We start from the raw sequence: 20184 nt of genomic DNA, 5'->3' as shown, positions 1-20184 counted from the left end.
ATTTAAGCACTTCTGAAGGCACAAACCTTCAAAATACTCTCAATTAGATAAAATTCATCAACCTGATGAATATTGTACCTATTTCTAGAAACTCAAATGGAGATTGATCAGGAAAGTCTGCACAGATTCAGCTACTTCAATGTGCAGCTCAACTATTCATTATACAGGCGACCTAGCTGGGTCTGCAAATTATGAAATGGGATGAGCCATGAACATATCTTTATTAAAGTAATTACACACTCTTTCTCACATACACTTCTTCACCAACACCTCCAGAATCATCCATTTGTTTCTGTGCTTTGGGCACAGATTACTATCTGACAAAATGTTATATCATGGCCACAAAAGTACGCAAAGTAATAACAAATTTAGTTGAGACAAGCCCCTTTAATTATTTACCTCTGTGTGGAAAAAATACATAATCCTACCATGTTGGTGCAGACTCTAATACTGGAGTATCTTTAACAATGGTCAGGATTCTCATTTTAATGGCTTGAGAGTCATGCACAAACAAATTTGAGTCCCAACTCCATCTCCTATCTTTATAAGGAAAAAAAAAAAAACCTTTATATTTTGTATTGGGGTATAGCCAATTAACAGTGTTATAATCTCAGCCATACTTATGCCTGTATCCATTCTCCCCCAAACTCCCCTTCTATCCAGGCTGTCACATAACATTGAGCAGAGTTCCCTGAGCTATACAGTAGGTCTTTGTTGGCTATCCATTTTAAATATGGCAGCGTGTACAAGTCTGTTCTAAACTCCCTAACTAATCCTTTACCCCACCCTCACCCCCTGCAACCATAAGTTCATTCTCTAAGTCTGTGAGTCTCTTTCTGTTTTATAACTAAGCTCTTTGTATCATTTCTTTTTAGATTACACATATAAGGGATGTCATATAAGCTTTCTCCTTCTCTGACTTACTTCACTCAGTATGAAAATCTCTAGGCCCATCCATGTTGCTGTAAATAGCATTATTTTATTATTTATAAAGGCTGACTAATTCCAATATCTTTGATAATGAACTTTGAAGTTTCTGATATTTTGAGGTTTCTTTGATATTTTACAGAAAAATAAGATTAAACACCAACAACAGATTTTGACATCAGAACAAATAAACCAACAAGCAAAATCCACTGCTAGTTTCAGTGATATTTCAAAGAAGGAATAACATTTTAATACTAATATGTATAAAGGATCAAATATCAAAAGAAATTAGAGAGATTGGCCCATGGAAAATCTACTAATATTCTGTTATTTGATATTAAATGTCAGTTTTCTACATTCCAATACTGTTGAAAACTTCATGACAGGCCAGTACTTGTTCGTGAAATGATGGATGGGAAATACCAATTTGACTTCACTTTTCCTTCATTTGTGAAATGGGGATAATGATGCATACATTCAAAATTTCTGACATCAAGTGAAATGATTTAATGAAGGTAACTCAGCTAGGTGAATGGAGTAAAGAGTCCATCGGGGTTAGAATTCCTTTAGCTCTTATTTGGTGGGTACACTGGGGAAAGTTACTTTATCTTAAGGAGGTTCTGATTCCTTATCTGTAAGGTAGGCAGAATGATCCTTACCTGACAGGAGTTTTGATGAAACACAATTTATGCAGTGGTTTCTAAAGGAGTATTTTGCATGTATTAGATGCTCAATTAGGCTTAGTTCCTACGCTTTCTTTCCCTTCCAAAGCTTTTTTACGTCAAAATTTCTCCATTTTGTTGACAAATACTTGTATCAGAAGAGAAACACAGCTGTTCAGTCATTTTAATTTTCAGTCGTGGTGTCAACATAATGATCCTGGTCATTGGATGATGTTGACATTGCCAAAGAATGTATGGCTGTCGTTGATCCTTTCCTGTTCATGATTTAACAGGGCAGGAAAAATGTCAGCTTAACCAACCACCCATCTTCCTTGAGACATCTTAACCTTGGAGAATGCCTTTATCCTTCCTGAATTTTCATTTGTTTTCCTCCTCAAGGCAGAATCAGCAGATCAATCTAACCAACTTAAGCATTCAGGTGCTTCAGAAGGTTTTCATTAAGGAACGTTCACATACTTGGCTTCAGTGCAAATATCCCATTTAGAAAATATGGAAATAAAATTGTATATTTAGAATGACCTTTGTTAAAGGGCACCGTGAGTAAAATTACTCCGTAATACTGTTGCATCGGCATCCATTGTGTGTTGTTCAGCGGCCTTCAAGGGCCTGAAGCTGACACTAGCCCCCAGCGCCATCCTCCATTGCGTTTCCTACATAACAGCCAGCAGAGGCACAGGGAAGTGTAAGGTCCTAATGGGACTGCTCCAGTGCTGCTGGTAATACAGGTCCTCCTGTTTCTCGGCTCCTTTGCTTGTGAGACCCTTAGGTAAGAACCCTGGGAAGCTTACTGAAACTCTGCTACTGCTCCTTTCAGTTTGAATTGACTGATCCAGCCTACCCTGGAACCTCAAGCCCTCCACACCAACCCTAACAGAGGCATATGCCCCAGGTCCTGCTGCTTCCTTTTGGCCTGGACACTCCCATGTAGCTCAAGGAGGAATGCCTTGTGTTCCTCCAGGACCTGTGATTGGCAAACCTCTGTATTTCAGTTTCCTTGAGCTTGAGGTCTTTCTCAAACCTTGGGGCACCATCTGATACCTAGGGCTTTACTTAACAAATGTTAACAAAAACCAAAACAGGCACTACGATAGAGTAAAAAAAATTACTGGAAAGCCTATAAAAGAAAAGCCTCTTTTGCATTTAGTTTAAGTTACACTCCATTCTGCCTCTGAAATAAACAGTAATACTTTAAGAATTAAAGCAGATGAGATGATTTATCAGAGATTCATTTAAAGTCTTCTCTGGGTTTTAATCTCTGATTCTGTTGATTAAAGTAACTTTGTTAATGGTATTGAGCACTTGGTTCTACTTCACAAGAGGCATTAGTTTTGTCTCTGATGACTTCTCTGTATACACTAAAAGAACTCAAAATACTTAATACAAATGCATTCTGGGCAACCTGAAATTCTACCTAGAAAAAATACATCTGACAGTTAAAAGGTCCAATTCATTCTTCATATTTAATTAATATCTGGGACAAGCTGGGGGCTAAAAACAAACATGATTTTCAGAATATATAAAAGAAAAAATGAAATTAAGTATCAAGTTTTTAAGAAACATCGGCTAAATTTTTCTCTCATGCGATTTTTGAGTATGAAATGCTTTTTTAAAATTTATTATAGAAGGATACTTTAGTACTGTTTTAATATTTAAAAAGGCAGAAACTGGAAGAAGTTCAAAGATTAAAAATGGAATGTTGAATCAAGTTGATGGTAGGTAGTGGAGGAACAGTGGCCTGGGAGGGAGGCAGGATTTGACACTGATGTTCTCTGTTACCAGGCTCCTCCAGGCAAGTTGCATTCCCTCTCTGAACCATAATTCATTCATTACATGAAATAGTTAAAATTTGGAAACAGGAAGCCCTAACTTCATCATTTTAGATATTTTGGAAAACTATTTAAAAGCATCTGTTATGATTTGCATTTTGTTTGGTTCTGAAGGAAATATCAATACTTTTATATCTGTCCTCAAATTGCCTATTATCTAATGCAAAATGAGAACCTCATACATATAATCACCTTGCAAGAGGGATTATGATATGGGATAAACACTCCAAGCATGAGGAGAAAACCATTTTGTCTCAGGGAAGGTAAGAGAGGTCAAAGAGTTATCAACAAGATTAAGCTTTGTATTTACACATCACTGTTTGATCTATTTCCTTATAATAATTGTTAACATGCTTATTAGGCTATTTATATTTACCAAATTATAAGTTACCCAGTATTCTTATGGTTTCTATATGACATCTGGTAAGAAAGCATACTTAAGTTTACATTTTGCATGATTTAAATTAATATGTTATAGGAGAGTAAACATGGAAATCTATTATCTAATGTAAAAAGCAGTAATTTATTCTAAAGACCTTAGGTAACTGTCCTCATATAATCTGGAGGCATGCCTGTTCCTTCTTAAAAAAAAACCACAGGAGTACAATGAAGAGTGCCTATTATGAAGCCAGCCTCTTCAGATGGTCTGATGGAACGTAGCCCAGAATGACAAAGGTGCATGGTCACTCAGTCCAATTACAGCAGGGCCTGACTCTCCTAGAAAATTTTTGTTAATGTAGCGTCTGCCAACAATTCATCAGGGCATCAACTGTCACACAATGAATATTGGATATAATTGTAAACTAGAACTTTTAAAATCTCTGCCAAAATTGTTTTAATATGAAAATGCTGGCATAAGTTTCTACTAGCAGCTCTAGATTTATTTCCTACACACTTTATGCTCTCATTTTCCTAGACAATGCTGTGCTGTTGAATAAACTCCCTTTGGTCAGGGACTTGCAGGCAGGTGCAACGGCAAGATTCTGAGCAAGGAGTACTTACAATGCTAAATATAAGCCATTGTTGCCTTTCATTTCCTCAGCACATTAAGAAAAGTTAAGTGTGTGCTATCTAGAGGAGTCAGAAACATTATAAAACACATTTACACTGAGTAGTAAGTCTTACTCCTTTTGTGAAAATTAACATAAACTGCTCAGTATCTTTAATTCTTGATATGCTATTAAACAATATGAGGCACATTTGCAAACTGCAGGAAAATGGGATAAAGCAGGTACATCCTTTGCTTTCTCCCTGTGACTACAAAATTATCATTTGAGCAAAACTACTTTCAAGGGAACTTAAACATTCCCCAAAACTTGTAGTCCAATATGTTGCTATGCTTTTGTGGATCTATTTCAAGTTTTCTACATCCACGAACAAAAGGGCCAACAAATCCAGAAGCTGTTTTCCTAGGTGACCCTGCCTGGTTGGATAGGGCAGGAAGTAAAACATATCTAAGAACATGCATGGGCCCTAATTCCAAGATATACCTTGTCCATACAAGATATTAAGACCATGAATATGAAAACTGCAGAGTAAATTCAGACTGAACTAATAAGGACACCCATAATAAAACCAAACACTTCTAATATAGTTAGTATAGTTCTAGTATAGTTAATCTCTATGACTATAATCATCATGATAAACCTATAAGAAATAAACATTAAAGATTCTCAAGAATGTCTAACAGGAAATATTGATGCAAGAAAATCTAGGAGGGTTTATTCAAATAACACACATTCCTGGTCTGTGCCCTAGATCTACTGATTAATAATCTGTGGAGTGGAGCCTTAGCACAAGCAGTCTGATTTGAAAATAGTTGATCTGAATTTTATAGAAAAGGGATCTGAATAAAAAAATCACTTGCTAATAAGTGACGTGTTAGGAAAACAGCACAGTGGTAATTTCCAGGTTCTTTCTAGTATGTTATTTAGTCTTGGGTATGACCAACAGAAATCAAAATGAATCACCTTTGCTATTTATTAACTAAGAAATTGCATGTGCTCCCATCAGCACTCAGTGAGGTTGCTGATCATAGAATCCTTGAATAGAAAGAGATGCTCTCATGATAGCTCTTTTCCTCTACTCTAAGACTCCATTTCCTGACTACATCACAGAATGGTTGTTTTTCATTATTTAATTATATAATATACCATGTCTTCTATTCTATGCTAATTCTATTTTCAGAAAATTTTCATTGAGTTCACTTTAATATTTGACTGAAATATTCACCTTTTTATAGCTGTTTCTATCAGGTGCATCTGGATCTGCCCTAAGAGTGAATCAGACTAGGTTTTTAAATGATGGCTATTCTGACTGATGTAAGGTGGTAATTCATTGTGATTTTTATTTTCATTTCTGTATAATTAGTGATGCTGAGTATCTTTGCATGTGCCTATTGGCCATCTATATATCTTCTTAGGAGATATGTCTATTTAGGTCTTCTGCCCTTTTTTCAATTAGGTTTTGTTTTTTTTTGTTGTTGTTGTTTTTTTTAGGTTATTGCATTATATTACCTGTTCATACATTTTGGAAACTAAGCCTGGTTGGTGGCATTATTTGCAAGTAATTTCTCCTGGTCAGTAGGTTGTACTTGTTTATGGTTTCCTTTCCTGCACAAAAGTTTGCAAGTTTGATTAGGTCCTGTTTGTTAATTTTTGTTTTTATTTCTATTTCCTTGGGAGACTGATCTTAGAAAACACTGGTACAATTTATGTCAGAGAATGTTTTTCCTATGTTCTTTTCTAAGAGTTTTATGGCGTCGTGTCTTATAATTAAGTCTATGAGCCATTTTGTGTTTATTTTAGTGTATGATGTGAGGGTGTATTCTAACTTCATTGATTTATGTTTGGCTGTCCAGCTTTATCAATACCACTTGCTGAAGAGACTGTCTTACTCCATTGTATTTTCTTGTGTTCTTTGTAGAAGATTGATTGACTATAGATGGCTTCCCAAGTGGCTTAGTGGTAAAGAATCTGCCTGTAATGCAGGAGATATGAATTCAATCTCTGGGTCAGGAAGTTCCTCCAGAGAAGGAAATGGTAACCCACTCCAGTATTGCCTGAGAAATCCCATGGACAGAGGAGCCTGGAGGAGCCATGAGGTCGCAAAAGAGTCAGACACTTTTGGGTTCTGTATTCTGTTCTGTTGATCCAAATTTTAGGTCAATACCTTGATGTTTTAATTACTGTCCCTTTGTGGTGGGCTTCCCTGGTGCCTCAGTGGTAAAGAATCTGGTGAAGAGATGCAGGTAAAGAGCCAGGTGGGCTACAGTCCATGGGGTCGAAAAGACTGAGACACAAGTTAGTGATGAAACAACAACAAGCTTTGTAGCATGGTCTGAAATCTGGGAGGGTTATGCAGCATTATTTATAATATCCAAGACATGAAGACAATCTAAGTTTCTAGATGAATAAAGTGTTACATAGAGAGGAACATAGTATGTATATGAATATTATTCAGACATAAAATGGGAATTCTGCCATTTGTGACACCATGGATAAACACTGAAATACAAAGAAAAAAAATATTAAAATCAAGAAGGGAAAATCGACAAATAATATACATGGGAATCCTCATAAGTTTATCAGCTGAATTTTGAGCAGAAACTCTGCAGGCCAGAAGGGAGTGGCAGGATATATTTAATGTGATGCTATTATTAATCAAAAGAAAGCTGAAGTAGCCATATTAATTTCAGACAAAGCCAGCTTCAGAGCAAGAAAAATATCAGGGATAAAGAGGGACATCTATATAATAATAGAGGGGCCAATTCTACCAAAAAAAAATACATAACAATTCTTAACAAAAATACATCTAACAACAGACTGTCAAGATATATGAGACAAAGCTAATATAACTGCAAGGAGAAACAGAACTGAACCACTACCACCGATGAAAGTTTCAACACTCTCTATCAATAGTGGACATATCAAGTGAGCAGAAATCTCCAAAAATAGAGTTGACCTGAAGAGCACTACAAATGGATCTAACTGATATTTATGGAATACTTCATCAAACAAGAATAAACTACAGATTCTTCTCAAGGTAACATGGAACATTAGACAGACTGCATTTGAGCAAATGTAGAGTATGCCATCAGACTGTAATGCAACTAAATGACAAATTACAGAAAGATAGCTGGTTGCTGTATGGAACTCTGAACTATTGCTCAATTACTCTGCAAACCGAAAGCTGTATTTAAAAATACCTGCTATCTTTTAGAAAGACACCGTTAAGAAAATGTAAAGACAAGAAACATCCTGAGTAAGAAATATTTTCAAATCATGTATCTGGTAAAGGATATATATCCAGAATATGTAAGGAATCTTGCTACTTAATACCAAGAAGACAGACAACCCCAATAAACATGGGGTAAATATCTGAATAGACATTTCACCAAATAAAATATGTGAATTGCTAATAAGTATATAAAATATGCTCAAATTTTTAACCATTTGGAAATTAACAATTAAGCCTGGAATGAAATTTGATTTCAGACTCCCTAGAATTTTATTTTTAAGCAAAAATTCAGACAATAACAAATGGTGACAAAGATGTAGAGAAAATGGAACTCTCATAATTGCTAATTAAGATGTAAAATGGTGCAGCCACTTTGGAAATGTCTGTCTGTTTCTTAAAAAGTTAAGAAAGTATTTACAGTATCCTATTCTACTTCTGTGAAGAAGGCTGAGTGCTGAAGAATTGATGCTTTTGAACTGTGGTGTTGGAGAAGACTCTTGAGAGTCCCTTGGACTGCAAGGAGATCCAACCAGTCCATTCTGAAGGAGATCAGCCCTGGGATTTGTTTGGAAGGAATGATGCTAAAGCTGAAATTCCAGTACTTTGGCCACCTCATGCGAAGAGTTGACTCATTGGAAAAGACTCTGATGCTGGGAGGGATTGGGGGCAAGAGGAGAAAGGGACGACAGAGGATGAGATGGCTGGATGGCATCACTGACTCGATGGACATGAGTCTGAGTGAACTCTGGGAGCTGGTGATGGACAGGGAGGCCTGGCGTGCTGCGATTCATGGGGTTGCAAAGAGTCGGACACGACTGAGTGACTGATCTTATCTGATCTGATCTGATTCTACTTTATCTACTCAAGAAAAATAAAACATATGTCCACTTGAAGATGTTTATGTAAATGTTCATGGTGTGATTAATTCATAATAGCCAAAAAGTGGAAAAAATCCAAAAGTTATCAGCTGGTGAATGGATAAGGAAAATGTGATAAAACCATACAATGGATTCTATTCAGAATAAAAAAGAACAAACTACTGAAATATAATATAGATGAAACTCAAAGTCATTATGCTACATGAAAAAGGGAATGCAAAAGGCCACATGCTGTATGATCAGTCTATAAAATCTATGGAAAAGGCAAACCTATAACCAGCAGAAACTAGGTTAGTGGTTGTCTTTATAGAGATTAACTGTAAAAACGGGCATGTGGGATGTTACTAGGAAGATAGAAATGTTCTAAAACTGGCCTGTGGTAATGGTTGCAAAACTTGGTAAATTAAATAAATGCATAACTGAAATATATACTTAAAATCTGTGATTTTTACAGAATGCAAATTGTTTTTAAAAACTGTCATATTTTTCACAAGCATTTAGCTCCGGTGTGCTAATTTTTGTTCATTCTAGTTATTAAGACAGCACAAATCTCTCCTGTTAAGGAGCAAATGGACAAAAATTAACTTAAAATTTCTCCTATAGTACTTCATTTTATTTGAGAATAAAACTGTAATTGTTCCAGTCAACCAAGATGAAAATAAAGACTCATATTAGACTTCATCCTTATTCTTGTATCTTTGCTTGAACACACAATTCTGGGGATTTCTCATTCTGATATTCTGTTTATTTCCTGCTTTCAATTATTTGCTATTGGTTTCATTCAGATCCCTATTTTATCTTCCCTTTTATTATTTAAAAAAATTTTCTCATTGGGTAGTTTCTAGATTTTTTAATTTCATAGAGCAGAAAACACATTAAACAGAAAAGAAATGGAAATAAATTTTCCAACTATTAATTTTGTCAAGTAAGGCCACCAAAATTAAAATTTAACTCAACAGCTACTATGTATTTTCTCTCTGTAGAAAACTAAGTAGCACTGATTAGTTTCTACTTAGTCTTTTATAAAAAAAAAAACAGTGAAAATACTTCAAAATACACATGAAATATACAAAACACAAATGTGAAAAAATAGTTGTATTAGGTTCTCCAGGGAAACAGAACTAATAGAATATATACATAGATGTATAAGAGTTTTTTTGTTTTGTTTTGTTTTGTTTTGTTTTAATGGGAATTGGCTCATTCTATTATGGAAGATGAGACATGCCATGATATGCACTCTCTAAGCTGGTGAATCAGGAAAGCTGGTGGCATAAAATTCAGTCCAAGTCTGAAGGGCTGAGAATAAGGCTATTGTAATTCCCAACCTGAATCTCAGGCCTGAAGCCAAGGCCTGAGAACTGGGGTGAGTGGCCTGCTGGTGTTAAGTCCCTGAGTTGGAAGACTCCATGAACAGGAACTCTGTATTGAGTCCCTGAGTTGGAAGGCTCTCACAAACAGGAGCTGAAGAAGATATATGGCCCAACTCAAAGGGAAAAGAAATTATGCTTCCTTCATATTTTTGTTCAATTTGGGCCTTCTAGGGATTAGATGATGCCTGCCATGTTTATGAGGGAAGATCTCTTAGTCTACTAATTCAAATGTTAATCTCTTCTGGAAATGCCCTGTCAGACATACCCAGAATTAATATTTTACCAACTCTCTGGTCATCCCTGAGCTCAGTCATTTTGATGCATAAAACCAACTATCATGAGGCCACCTCTTGTCAACCTGGCACAGAGATGCACTTCTTTACTCATATTCAGTCTCCAAACAAAGACAGTAAGAAGGTTATATTTTTGCCAAACACATTAAAACTATCCTTCCTACAACAGAAAATGCATCAATCCCTTTACCAGAAGAGGAGGTAAATTTCCTAATTTTCCTTTATGAAATTATGTCTTGATACCTTAATTTGGATATTCAATTAAGGCAATTCAAATTGATGCTTGAATCTCCAGCTTGTTAGAATCAAGTTGAAGCTATTTTCACATTGCTGTATTGAAATGGAAGGAATGCATTTCATGATATTTAACACAAATCAGAATATTTTGGGTGAATTTGGACAAGCTGAGTAAGGGTTGTTCTCATAGATCCAAAGAGCCCTTTACTTTTTCCTGTAAAGTGGAGAAAGCCATCAGAATTATTCTCTTACTATCGGGGAAAGCTGGAAAGTAACTATAGCGCTTTCTATGATTAAGATTAATTATACTCTGAGTACTATAGCTTGGGGAAATGATAGTATACTAGCTCTGTCATGGAAAGCTTAGCTATGGACAAAATCGCCATCAGTTTCCCGATCAATTTCACAGCCCTGCTGCTCTTAGATTTGGTTGCAAAATAAACAGAGGGTTCTGGGATGGATCCCCTCTACCTACTATCAAAAGTGACATCACAGACTTTCATGGCTACCATTACAGAGCCTCATTTAGGCATCGCCATCTCTCAAATGTGAAACTCTGTTACTAAACAACATACTAAAGGCATTATGTCTTATTTAAACCAATCTTTTTCAAATTAAGGCTCAGAGACCATCTCTTTCAGAATCACTTGGACTGGAAAATGGTGTCAGGTCCATGTTTAAAAAAAAAAAAAGAGAAGTTACCTTTAATCCCCTTTACTTAGAATTTACTGAAGAATTTTTCAAAATCTTTATTTTTAAAAGCTCCTCAGATGATTTTAAGAATCATGTATATATGAGATACATTGTTAGTAAAACTAGCCTGCATATTAGAATTACCTGGTCATCAGTATTTTATAAAAATCCTCCATATGATACTATAGGGAGGATATGTCTAAGAACTACTGATCTAGAATTGGAAAAAAGATATTCACAATAGTCTCACTCACTCCTACTGCTTACACCTGGCTTATTTCACTCCCCTTTATTCACTTGGCCTTTAAATGTAACTGAGCCTGCAGATTATAAATATTGAGCACTCTCTGCACTGGCAAGTGTGGGTTCCTGGAAGTAGAGACTTCAAAGACTAAAATCTAAGGAACTGGGATCAGGTTAGAGAGAGAGAGCGATCATGCTGGTATAGGGGGAGGAAGCTTTTTGAAGCAACCCAGTTCGGACCTCCACCAAGGTAGTAGCTGCTTACGCCACTTACTGAAGGGAGAGGAGCTACTGGTGACAAGGAAGGACAACAAAAATAGAGTGGAACAGACAACAACAACAACAAAGAATTTATGCCTCTCTCTTGACAAGAAATGTACACCAAAATATTGCTTTGAGGAATCTTTGTAAAACACATAGAACTTTTCAAGGTTTGCCTTAAATGGGAATATTTTGTTTGTTAAGTTTGACCAAGTCCTGGTTCTTCTGTTCTTTCAGATGTTTTGGCCACTTCAATACATGAACAGTTTGCTCAAGGCACAGGTATACCAGTACAAGTGCAGGAAAAAAAGCAATGGAATCCCTCCTAATCCAAGGGCTCAGAGCAGGACATTTAGGGATCAAGCCTGAGCATTACCCTGAAGGGTGCAGGCCAGAAGCTTCCAAAATTCTAATTTGTTTCAAAGTTTGTTTGTTTGTTTGTTTTTTCAATTGATATATCAGTGGCATGTAACATTGTATTAGTTTTAGGTATGCAACATAATGATTTGATACATGTATGTACTGCAAAATGATTTTTAGGTAGTTTTAGGAAACTGTATCAAGGAAAAACGGCCTTAAAATTAACCCAGTGGTCTTATCTCTTAACTGGACATAAACATGTGAAAATCTTAACTATATCCCTGTCTGCTAAGTCACTTCAGTTGTGTCTGACTCTTTGTGACCTTATGGACAGTAGCCTTTCAGGCTCCTCTGTCCATGGGATTCTTTAGGCAAGAATACTGGAGTGGGTTGCCATGCCCTCCTCCAGGGGATCTTCCCGACCCAGGGATCAAATCACTTATTTCTCCTGCATTGGCAGGCAGATTCTTTACCACTAGTGCCACCTGAGAAGCCCATATCCCTACTTCAAACCAAGCTCCTTATCTTGGGAACCCAGTGCCCCTCCTACTTAAGTTCCAAATTATCTTAGCCACACATCCCACCATTTTCTGTTCGATACTCTCTACTCATATTCTGATGTTTTATTGTCTCTGATATTGACTTACACTATCAAAACCCTATCTGTTCTTCAAACTATAGCAAAAATAGTCCTTTCTTTCCCAAACCTTCTTGACTTCTTCTTCCCTTGGAAGTAAACTGCAGAATTTCTACTTCTCATTAACCTTATATTCTAAATTTTTGGTTTTGAACATGTTTCAACATAAGAAGTGAAAGCCAAATTGCTGAGAAATTAGTATTTCTAAATTTACTTTGGCAGTCGATAGAGGAAAAAGAGATGGACTTGGTTAACTTGTTTCTATTCTGCCTTATTTCCTTTGCTATCACCGGATTTCTTTTTCCATGATGAATAGTTTTAGCAGACACTTTCCATTTTGTCAACTAGATTAAAGGCTATCTTTGAATATATTAAATACAACTGACATTTGCCATTTTTCAAGCCCAGATATGACAGATCAGTAATTGTGCCAAAGTTCCAGAGTTTAAATTTCATTACAATTCTTAGAGTAAAAGCACAGAGTACAAATTCCTCATTTCCTGTTATCATTTGAAGGGTAAAAATTTCCCTTCCTCTATTGTAATGTCTCTATAATTCAAGGTTTATTTGCTTTATGGGGAGAATACTACTGAATCACATTCTTTGTTTGGAGTTGTGTTTGCTTTTAATATTTTAACAGCTTCCTATCATGTGACTCTGGGAATGACCACCTTATCTCTCTGGCAATTCAAGTTTATGAAAGTGAAAGTCACTCAGTTGTGTCCCACTCTTTACGACCCCATGGACTGTCCACGGAATTCTCCAGGCCAGAATACTGGAGTGGGTAGCCATTCCCTTTTCCAGGGCATCTTCATATTCCTAATTGTCTTACAATTACACCTTTTAGTAGAATAACCGCATGATTGATATCTAAAGAACATCTGCATTATCAAATGAAAAGTACAATGTTTAGATAGCAGAAGTGAAAGAAAAGTGTTAGCTGCTTAGTCATGTCCGACTCTTTGTGACCCCATGACTGTAGCCCACCCAGCTCCTCTGTCCATGGAATTCTACAGGCAAAAATACTGGGGTGGGTAACCATTCCCTTCTCTGGGGGATCTTCCCAGCCCAGGAATCGAACCTGGGCCTCCTGCATTGCAGGCAGATTCTTTACCATTTTAGCTACCAGGGAAGCCCTTAGATAGTAGATTTTGCATATAAATAGACAGCTTCATGGTGGCATAAACTAGGATTTTTAGAACACATGTCCATGTTTTCATGTTGAATGTTGTTAAAAACATATAAAATTAATCTTACAATTTGAGTGTTGCACTCAGGGGTACTGAGTAGAACCTCTTCCTTTGTAGTCTCAATTTGCGGGGTTTCATTAACTTCAGTAGTGATTTCTTGAGGCTGGAGAGAAAGACAACATTAAGAGGGAAACAGTTTCATCAAAGAGGTCCTAATACTTTTGTAAAACATGCTATAATGGCAACCTCACACTCAAAGAAAAAGAATAAAATGAAAATGTGTATATATCAGAGACCTTAACTGTACCTTAAATATTAACTATGAAATTGAATGAAATAATTTCTATTCAGTTTTATATGAGTGCTGTCCAGTAAGACTACTTTCCTACTGCAAATATTTATTTCTTGCATAATAAACTTTTAAGGATTCTGGTTCTTCAAAAAAAAAAAAAACCAGGGATCCTATCTTTCGTCTTTATTTTAACCTCATATCTATCTGGGAAATAATAAATACACATCTTATTTTCTTAATAGTAAATATGATATTTTCTAATATCTCACTGTAAGTTACAAAAAGAATTATGTTGACTCCAATGCTTCACCTACCAATCAAATACTGTTTTATACCTCAAGAAACCCTACATATTACTCTAAATTTCTTTGTGCTACTTTCTACACAGAAATGCACATGATCCAAACTGGGTCATTGAAACCTTCATTTTTGGAACTAAATACTGACTAGATTAAAAGAGGTTATAAATAGGTATACTAATTTCAGTAAGTTCACTTGTCCAAGTTACTTCTACAGTGAGACACTTCTTATGGTTCACATTCCCAGTCTTCTGAAGCAGCCTTTGTTTCTGTCCATCCCCAACTTTGTTACTTCTGCCTTCTCCCAGATAGTATGAGCTCCTGATGTTCTACCATTAAAATCTCCTTCATTTAACTCGGTAAGGGTCAATATTTATTGCTTGTAAACACAGACGTTAATGATACTTGGAGTCAAATCAACAAAATAAAACTGTCAGAACAACATAAGGGCTGAGATAGAAACCATTTGCTACTGAAACCAACAGGAAGGAAAACTAACCCAGCTAGATAAGCTGTAAAAAATAACAGGTTCACCAATGATGGAGATTACATTTAAGAGTAAGTATTGAATATCTTCCTTAAAATATATATATATATATATAAAATATAAATATAAATATACCCATATTGAAAAATGTTAATGTTCGTTAATTATATTTTCTTATGCAAATATTGTACATTTATGAAAGTGCTTCCAGACATTGGTGGTGAGGTTTAGGTAAGAAATATGAGCAGAATAAAAGCTTTTGTATATCTATTTTGTAGGCCTTGGCTAACTTGGACAAGATCTAAAAGGGGCTTCATCTACTATTAAGTTCACAAAGAGCAGGTGGGAAGAATGACAGTGTAATTTTCCTCCTCCATAAGTTTGCTAAAGTCAACCCTTGTGCTCATATATTTCACAACTGGGTTGGCTGGTTTGTCAACTTCTGCATCTGTTTATAGGAGTTATTTTAACTTGCTTCAGGAAAGAAAATTACATAAATTAATTTCTTTTAACGACTGGAGGAAATTATACATCACTTCATCAATGTGAGCAATAAAGCATGAAAAGTTAAATTACTTTAAATACAAAAACATAATATTTGTTTTTAGAACTAGTTGCATTAAACATAATACATGCAATCCTTAATGTAGGCATTTGCTATCAGTGAAATAGCTCTTTCTAAAAGAAAGAAGCCTTATTGAGTCTGATGAATTAACAAAGAATGGGAAATGGCTTTGGGGAATTACAGTGTATTTTGGCGTTTAAAAACATGTGAATTCTGTTCTGGATTAGCACATAAATAAATTAGGGTCTTAGACACTACATATGACTTTGGAGGGCCTGTTTTCTACTGCCATACTAAATTAGGTCAAGAACACCTAAATTGCAATATTTTTGTTGCTGCTGTTATTTGTTGTTTAGGATAGTTTTAGCATCACAAAAAGTTGATAGGTATAGGGACTGTTCATAAAGCCCCAGTTCTCACACATGCATAGACTCTCCCATTATCAACATCATTCACCAGAGTGGTACAAATGTTACCAAGGGTGAATGTACATTAACACATAATCAGTGAATGTCCGTGGTGTATATTAATATCTGGATTCGCTAGTAGATGAAATTCTATAGGTTTGGACAAATGTGTAGTAACATATATCCATCGTTATGCTATCATACATAGTATTTTCACTGCTCTAAAAATCCTCTGTGTTCTGCCTATTCATCCCTACCCTCCTCACCCTTGGCAACCTTTAGTCTTTTAATTTTTTCCATAGTTTTTCCTTTTCTAGAATATTCATAGTTGGAATCATACAGTATAAAGCCACTTCAGATAGGATTTTTTCATTTTGTAATATATATTTAAGGTCTCTCACTGTCTTTCTATGGCTTGGTGGCTCATATCTCTTTAGTGGTGATAAATATTTCATTTTCTCCATGTACTATCATCCAGTAATAAATGGATTCACTGGTGAATTCTATCCAACAATTAAAATAGTTAATTTATAGCAATTATTTTCAAGAAATTCCTCTCAATTTCTTCCAAGAAATAGAAGAGGTGAGAACACTTCTAAACTCATTTTATGAGTTTAGCATTACCCTAATACTAAAACTAGATAAGGATACCATGAGAAAATAAAATTATAGGCCAATATTCTTGATGAGGGATTCCCTGTTGGCTCATTGGTAAAGAATCTGCCTGTCAATGTAAGAGTCATGGGTTCAACTTCTGGGTTGGGAAGATCCCTGGAGAAGGAAATGACAACCAGTTCCAGCATTCTTGTCTGAGAAATCCCATGGATGGAGGAGCCTGGCAGGCTACAGTCCATGGGGTTACAAAAGAGTCAGACATGACTTAGTGACTAAACAAGAAAAATAACTCTTGATGAATATGGGTTCAAAAATTCTCAATAAATCTTAGCAAATCATATTCAACAATATACTAAGCAAAACAAAACAATCTAATTAAAAGATGGGCTGAAGATTTGAACAGGCTTTTTCCCAAAGAAGTCAAACAGGTGGCCAACAGGTTCTTGAAAAGATGCTCAAAATCACTAATTATCAGGAAAATGCAAATCAAAATCACAATGAAATAGCTCCTCACATCTGTTAGATGGATATTACCAAAAAGATAGGAAATAACAAGTGTTGGTGAAGACATAGGAAAAGGGAACCTTGTGCACTCTTGGTGGGAATGTAAAATGGTATAGCCACTATGGAAAATAATATGGTTATTTCTAACAAATTGAAAAATAGAACTGAAATATAATACAGCAATTCCACTTAAATGCATCCCCATCAACCTAAGAGTACATCATTTGAACACACTGATAAAGAATATATGGTATATATGTATATAGACTATGGAATATTATTCAGCCATTAAAATAATGAAAATTTGCCATTTTGGATAATGTTAATGGAACTTGAGGGTATTATGTTGAATGGAATAAGGAGACAGAGAAAGACAAATTCTGCATGATCTCACTTAAAAAAAAGAAAAAAAAAAGAAGCTCAAAAAGAAGCACAAAGGTTTACTGTATAGCTCAGGGAACTATAGTCAATATATTATAATCTATAATGGGAAATAATTTCAAAAGTAATATATGTTTATATGTATAACTTGTACTTGCCATGTACAAGTACCTTGCCTTGTACTTTAAATGCTGTAACTAAACTACACTTCAATAAATAAATAAATATATATACATATATAATTTGGGAAAAAAAAGAATATAAACTCACAGTTATAGAAAATAGATTGGTGTTTGCCAGAAGTAGGGTTTGGGGAGTAGTGAGTGAATTGGATGGAGGAGGACATATCTCCCTTATAAAGAGGATCATAATATGAATGAAGTAATTGAAATAATCTTTTTTGTTGACAATTTAATTCCCAGGAGTCCTGACCAATTAAACAAGATCAGGAACATTTTAAAGGCAAGGACAATGCCTTTTTCAGCTCTGTAACATCTCACATCAAGACAATCTAAAGGAAGTTGTTTGATAAACAGAAACATCATGGAACTCTTCAGATGAGGTCACATCTGAACTCTGTGAGGCTCCATCTTTTGAGTAAAGAAACTAAGACTAATGTCCTCCAAGTCACCAAAATAAAACAGGTAGAGCTAGTGATTTAACCCAACCTGTCAGATGCCAATTTTATGTTCATTCAACTCCATCTTAATACTTCTCTACTAGGTGTGATAGTGGTTGACAGGATGTCAACTTTATAAGCTTATACTTTATAAGCCCCCATTTCACCCTCAGATCATATAATTTTCTGCAGGGGTCTAGTTTCTGTATTATGAGACACTGGTAAAAAGAAAGAGGATATCTACAGAGTATTCTTGACCTTAGTTAGGGTCTAGTTTTCTAAACTATGCTTTAACTTCATTAAAGCTTCCTTTTCGAACAAGTAAGTATTAATAATTGCTTCAATAACATTAAAGAAAATAATGGATGTAAAAGTTATGTTGTACTTGAAGGATACAATTACCCATGTGTTAATTAAAGTAAACCTGCCAAACACAGCATTGTATTTTTCTCTATCTTCATTAATTTTGTTCTAGTAAATACCTCTTATGGTTTTATATATTTACAGGTTATTGACAGAGCAAATCATCAGCAGGGGTGGCACACTTATCATCCAATCACAATCTTCCCAGAATCATTCCTTCTTGACCTTTAATTCATGGACTAAAATGAGACAAAGTGAGTGATTAGAAAAAAATATCTGCAATGATAACTAAAAATATTTTTGGAGGAGATGGCACAGAGTGTTAAACAAGTTGAAAGGACAATGCTTTCTCCTTGCTCTAACTTCCTCTCTGTCCTGAACGGAAGGTAATATGGTACAGTACACACACACACACGCACAGCTTAGAAATTATAAACAGTAAAAGTCTAGGGTAGGAATTGTGTATGAATGCACAGCTAATATCAGCCATATTGATAATGTGCCAAACATGTTTTTATGTTGGTTGGTGGACCTATGTGTATTTGTTTTACTATTATGTACACAACTTAGGTAAACACATAGAATAATTAAATGTTATATCAGTTATGAAATATATCTATTGACAATTGTCAATAGATTGAAATCGTTGAAATATAAAATTGTTGAAATATGAAATTGTTCATACTTTGTTAATGTAAAATGGTTCAAAAAACATTACACATGGTATCATCCTATTCTGTGAAAATGTATTAAAATGAATATGTACTAAAGTTTCTGAGAGGAAGTATGAGTTCTTTTTTCCTACTTGGTGGAATTATGAGATTGTTTGTTTTATGCTGTTTTAAAATCTTTTGCAGTTTTCCTTTTTTCTGAAATAGATTATTTATAAAATAAAAAATGCTAAAAATTATAAAATATTGTATATAAGAGCAAGATTTATTTTAGTCAAAAGAATTTTAAGCAATATGATGGAGAAATTGAAACTAGAGACTTGATGACTATTCTTATAGAATCATATTTGCCATAAGGAAAAGAGGATATGTATCTCAGAAAAGGTACAAAGAAGAGAGTTCTAAAACAAAATGAGGTTTGTGAGAATAAAAACTAGTATATGAACATGCTTTAAAGATAAAAAATAGTGGAGAAATCAGCTATGTCAAGTAGTTGGTAGATTTGACCTCCAGACTGAGGAGTGTTTACTTTGTCCACTAAGTAATAGAGAATGTAGATGGTATATAAACAATAATATTTAACACCTTGATAACTGTAGACATAGTTACTCACAGGGTTTATGTTTGTAACTTCAGTCTTTACCACACAATTCAGTTAAATATGTGTACACACACACAATTTTATACAGTATAAAAATAACACCTATGGAAATTGAGAAGGAAAAGTCTTCATGGGTATTTCTAAACTTAATTTCTAAAAAAAAGTTGGTAATAAATTATGAAGTAAATGGAACATAAATAATTGCATACATTATTCAAGATAATTGTTCTAATCATGAAAAGTAAAATATTAGTGTTTCTGAAGTTTTGAATATGAATACTGCTCTACTAAATGAATCACTAATTATTCTACAAGTAATACATGTTTATTAAGATTTCAAAATGACATATCTTTATATCAGAAGAATCATTTAACAATAATTTATTTTCTGAATAATACTCAGTAAATACACTGCTTATGACCTGAGTTATTGCGGATAATTTTCAGACCCTAGAATAAACCAGGAACCTGACTGACCTCACATACATGGATGTGTGTGGCCCATATGTGTAAGGAGTATGCTCTGAAAATGGGTTGGAAGAG

At 34.9% G+C, this 20184-nt stretch overlaps 1 protein-coding gene across 1 annotated transcript in view; it reads right to left on the bottom strand.

Annotated features, from left to right (window-relative positions):
• The window catches only part of LUZP2 (leucine zipper protein 2), a 270546-nt gene that overhangs the window by 7385 nt on the left and 242977 nt on the right, over positions 1-20184 (bottom strand). Inside the window, exon 7 of the mRNA XM_055581381.1 lies at positions 13905-14000. Coding sequence (XP_055437356.1) covers positions 13905-14000 — 96 coding nt within the window. The remainder of the gene's footprint in view (positions 1-13904; positions 14001-20184) is intronic.

The sequence above is a fragment of the Bubalus kerabau genome, chromosome 5, assembly GCF_029407905.1.
Source record: "Bubalus kerabau isolate K-KA32 ecotype Philippines breed swamp buffalo chromosome 5, PCC_UOA_SB_1v2, whole genome shotgun sequence".
In the NCBI taxonomy this organism is placed as follows: domain Eukaryota; kingdom Metazoa; phylum Chordata; class Mammalia; order Artiodactyla; family Bovidae; genus Bubalus; species Bubalus kerabau.
This window is presented reverse-complemented; position numbering and strand designations above follow the sequence as displayed.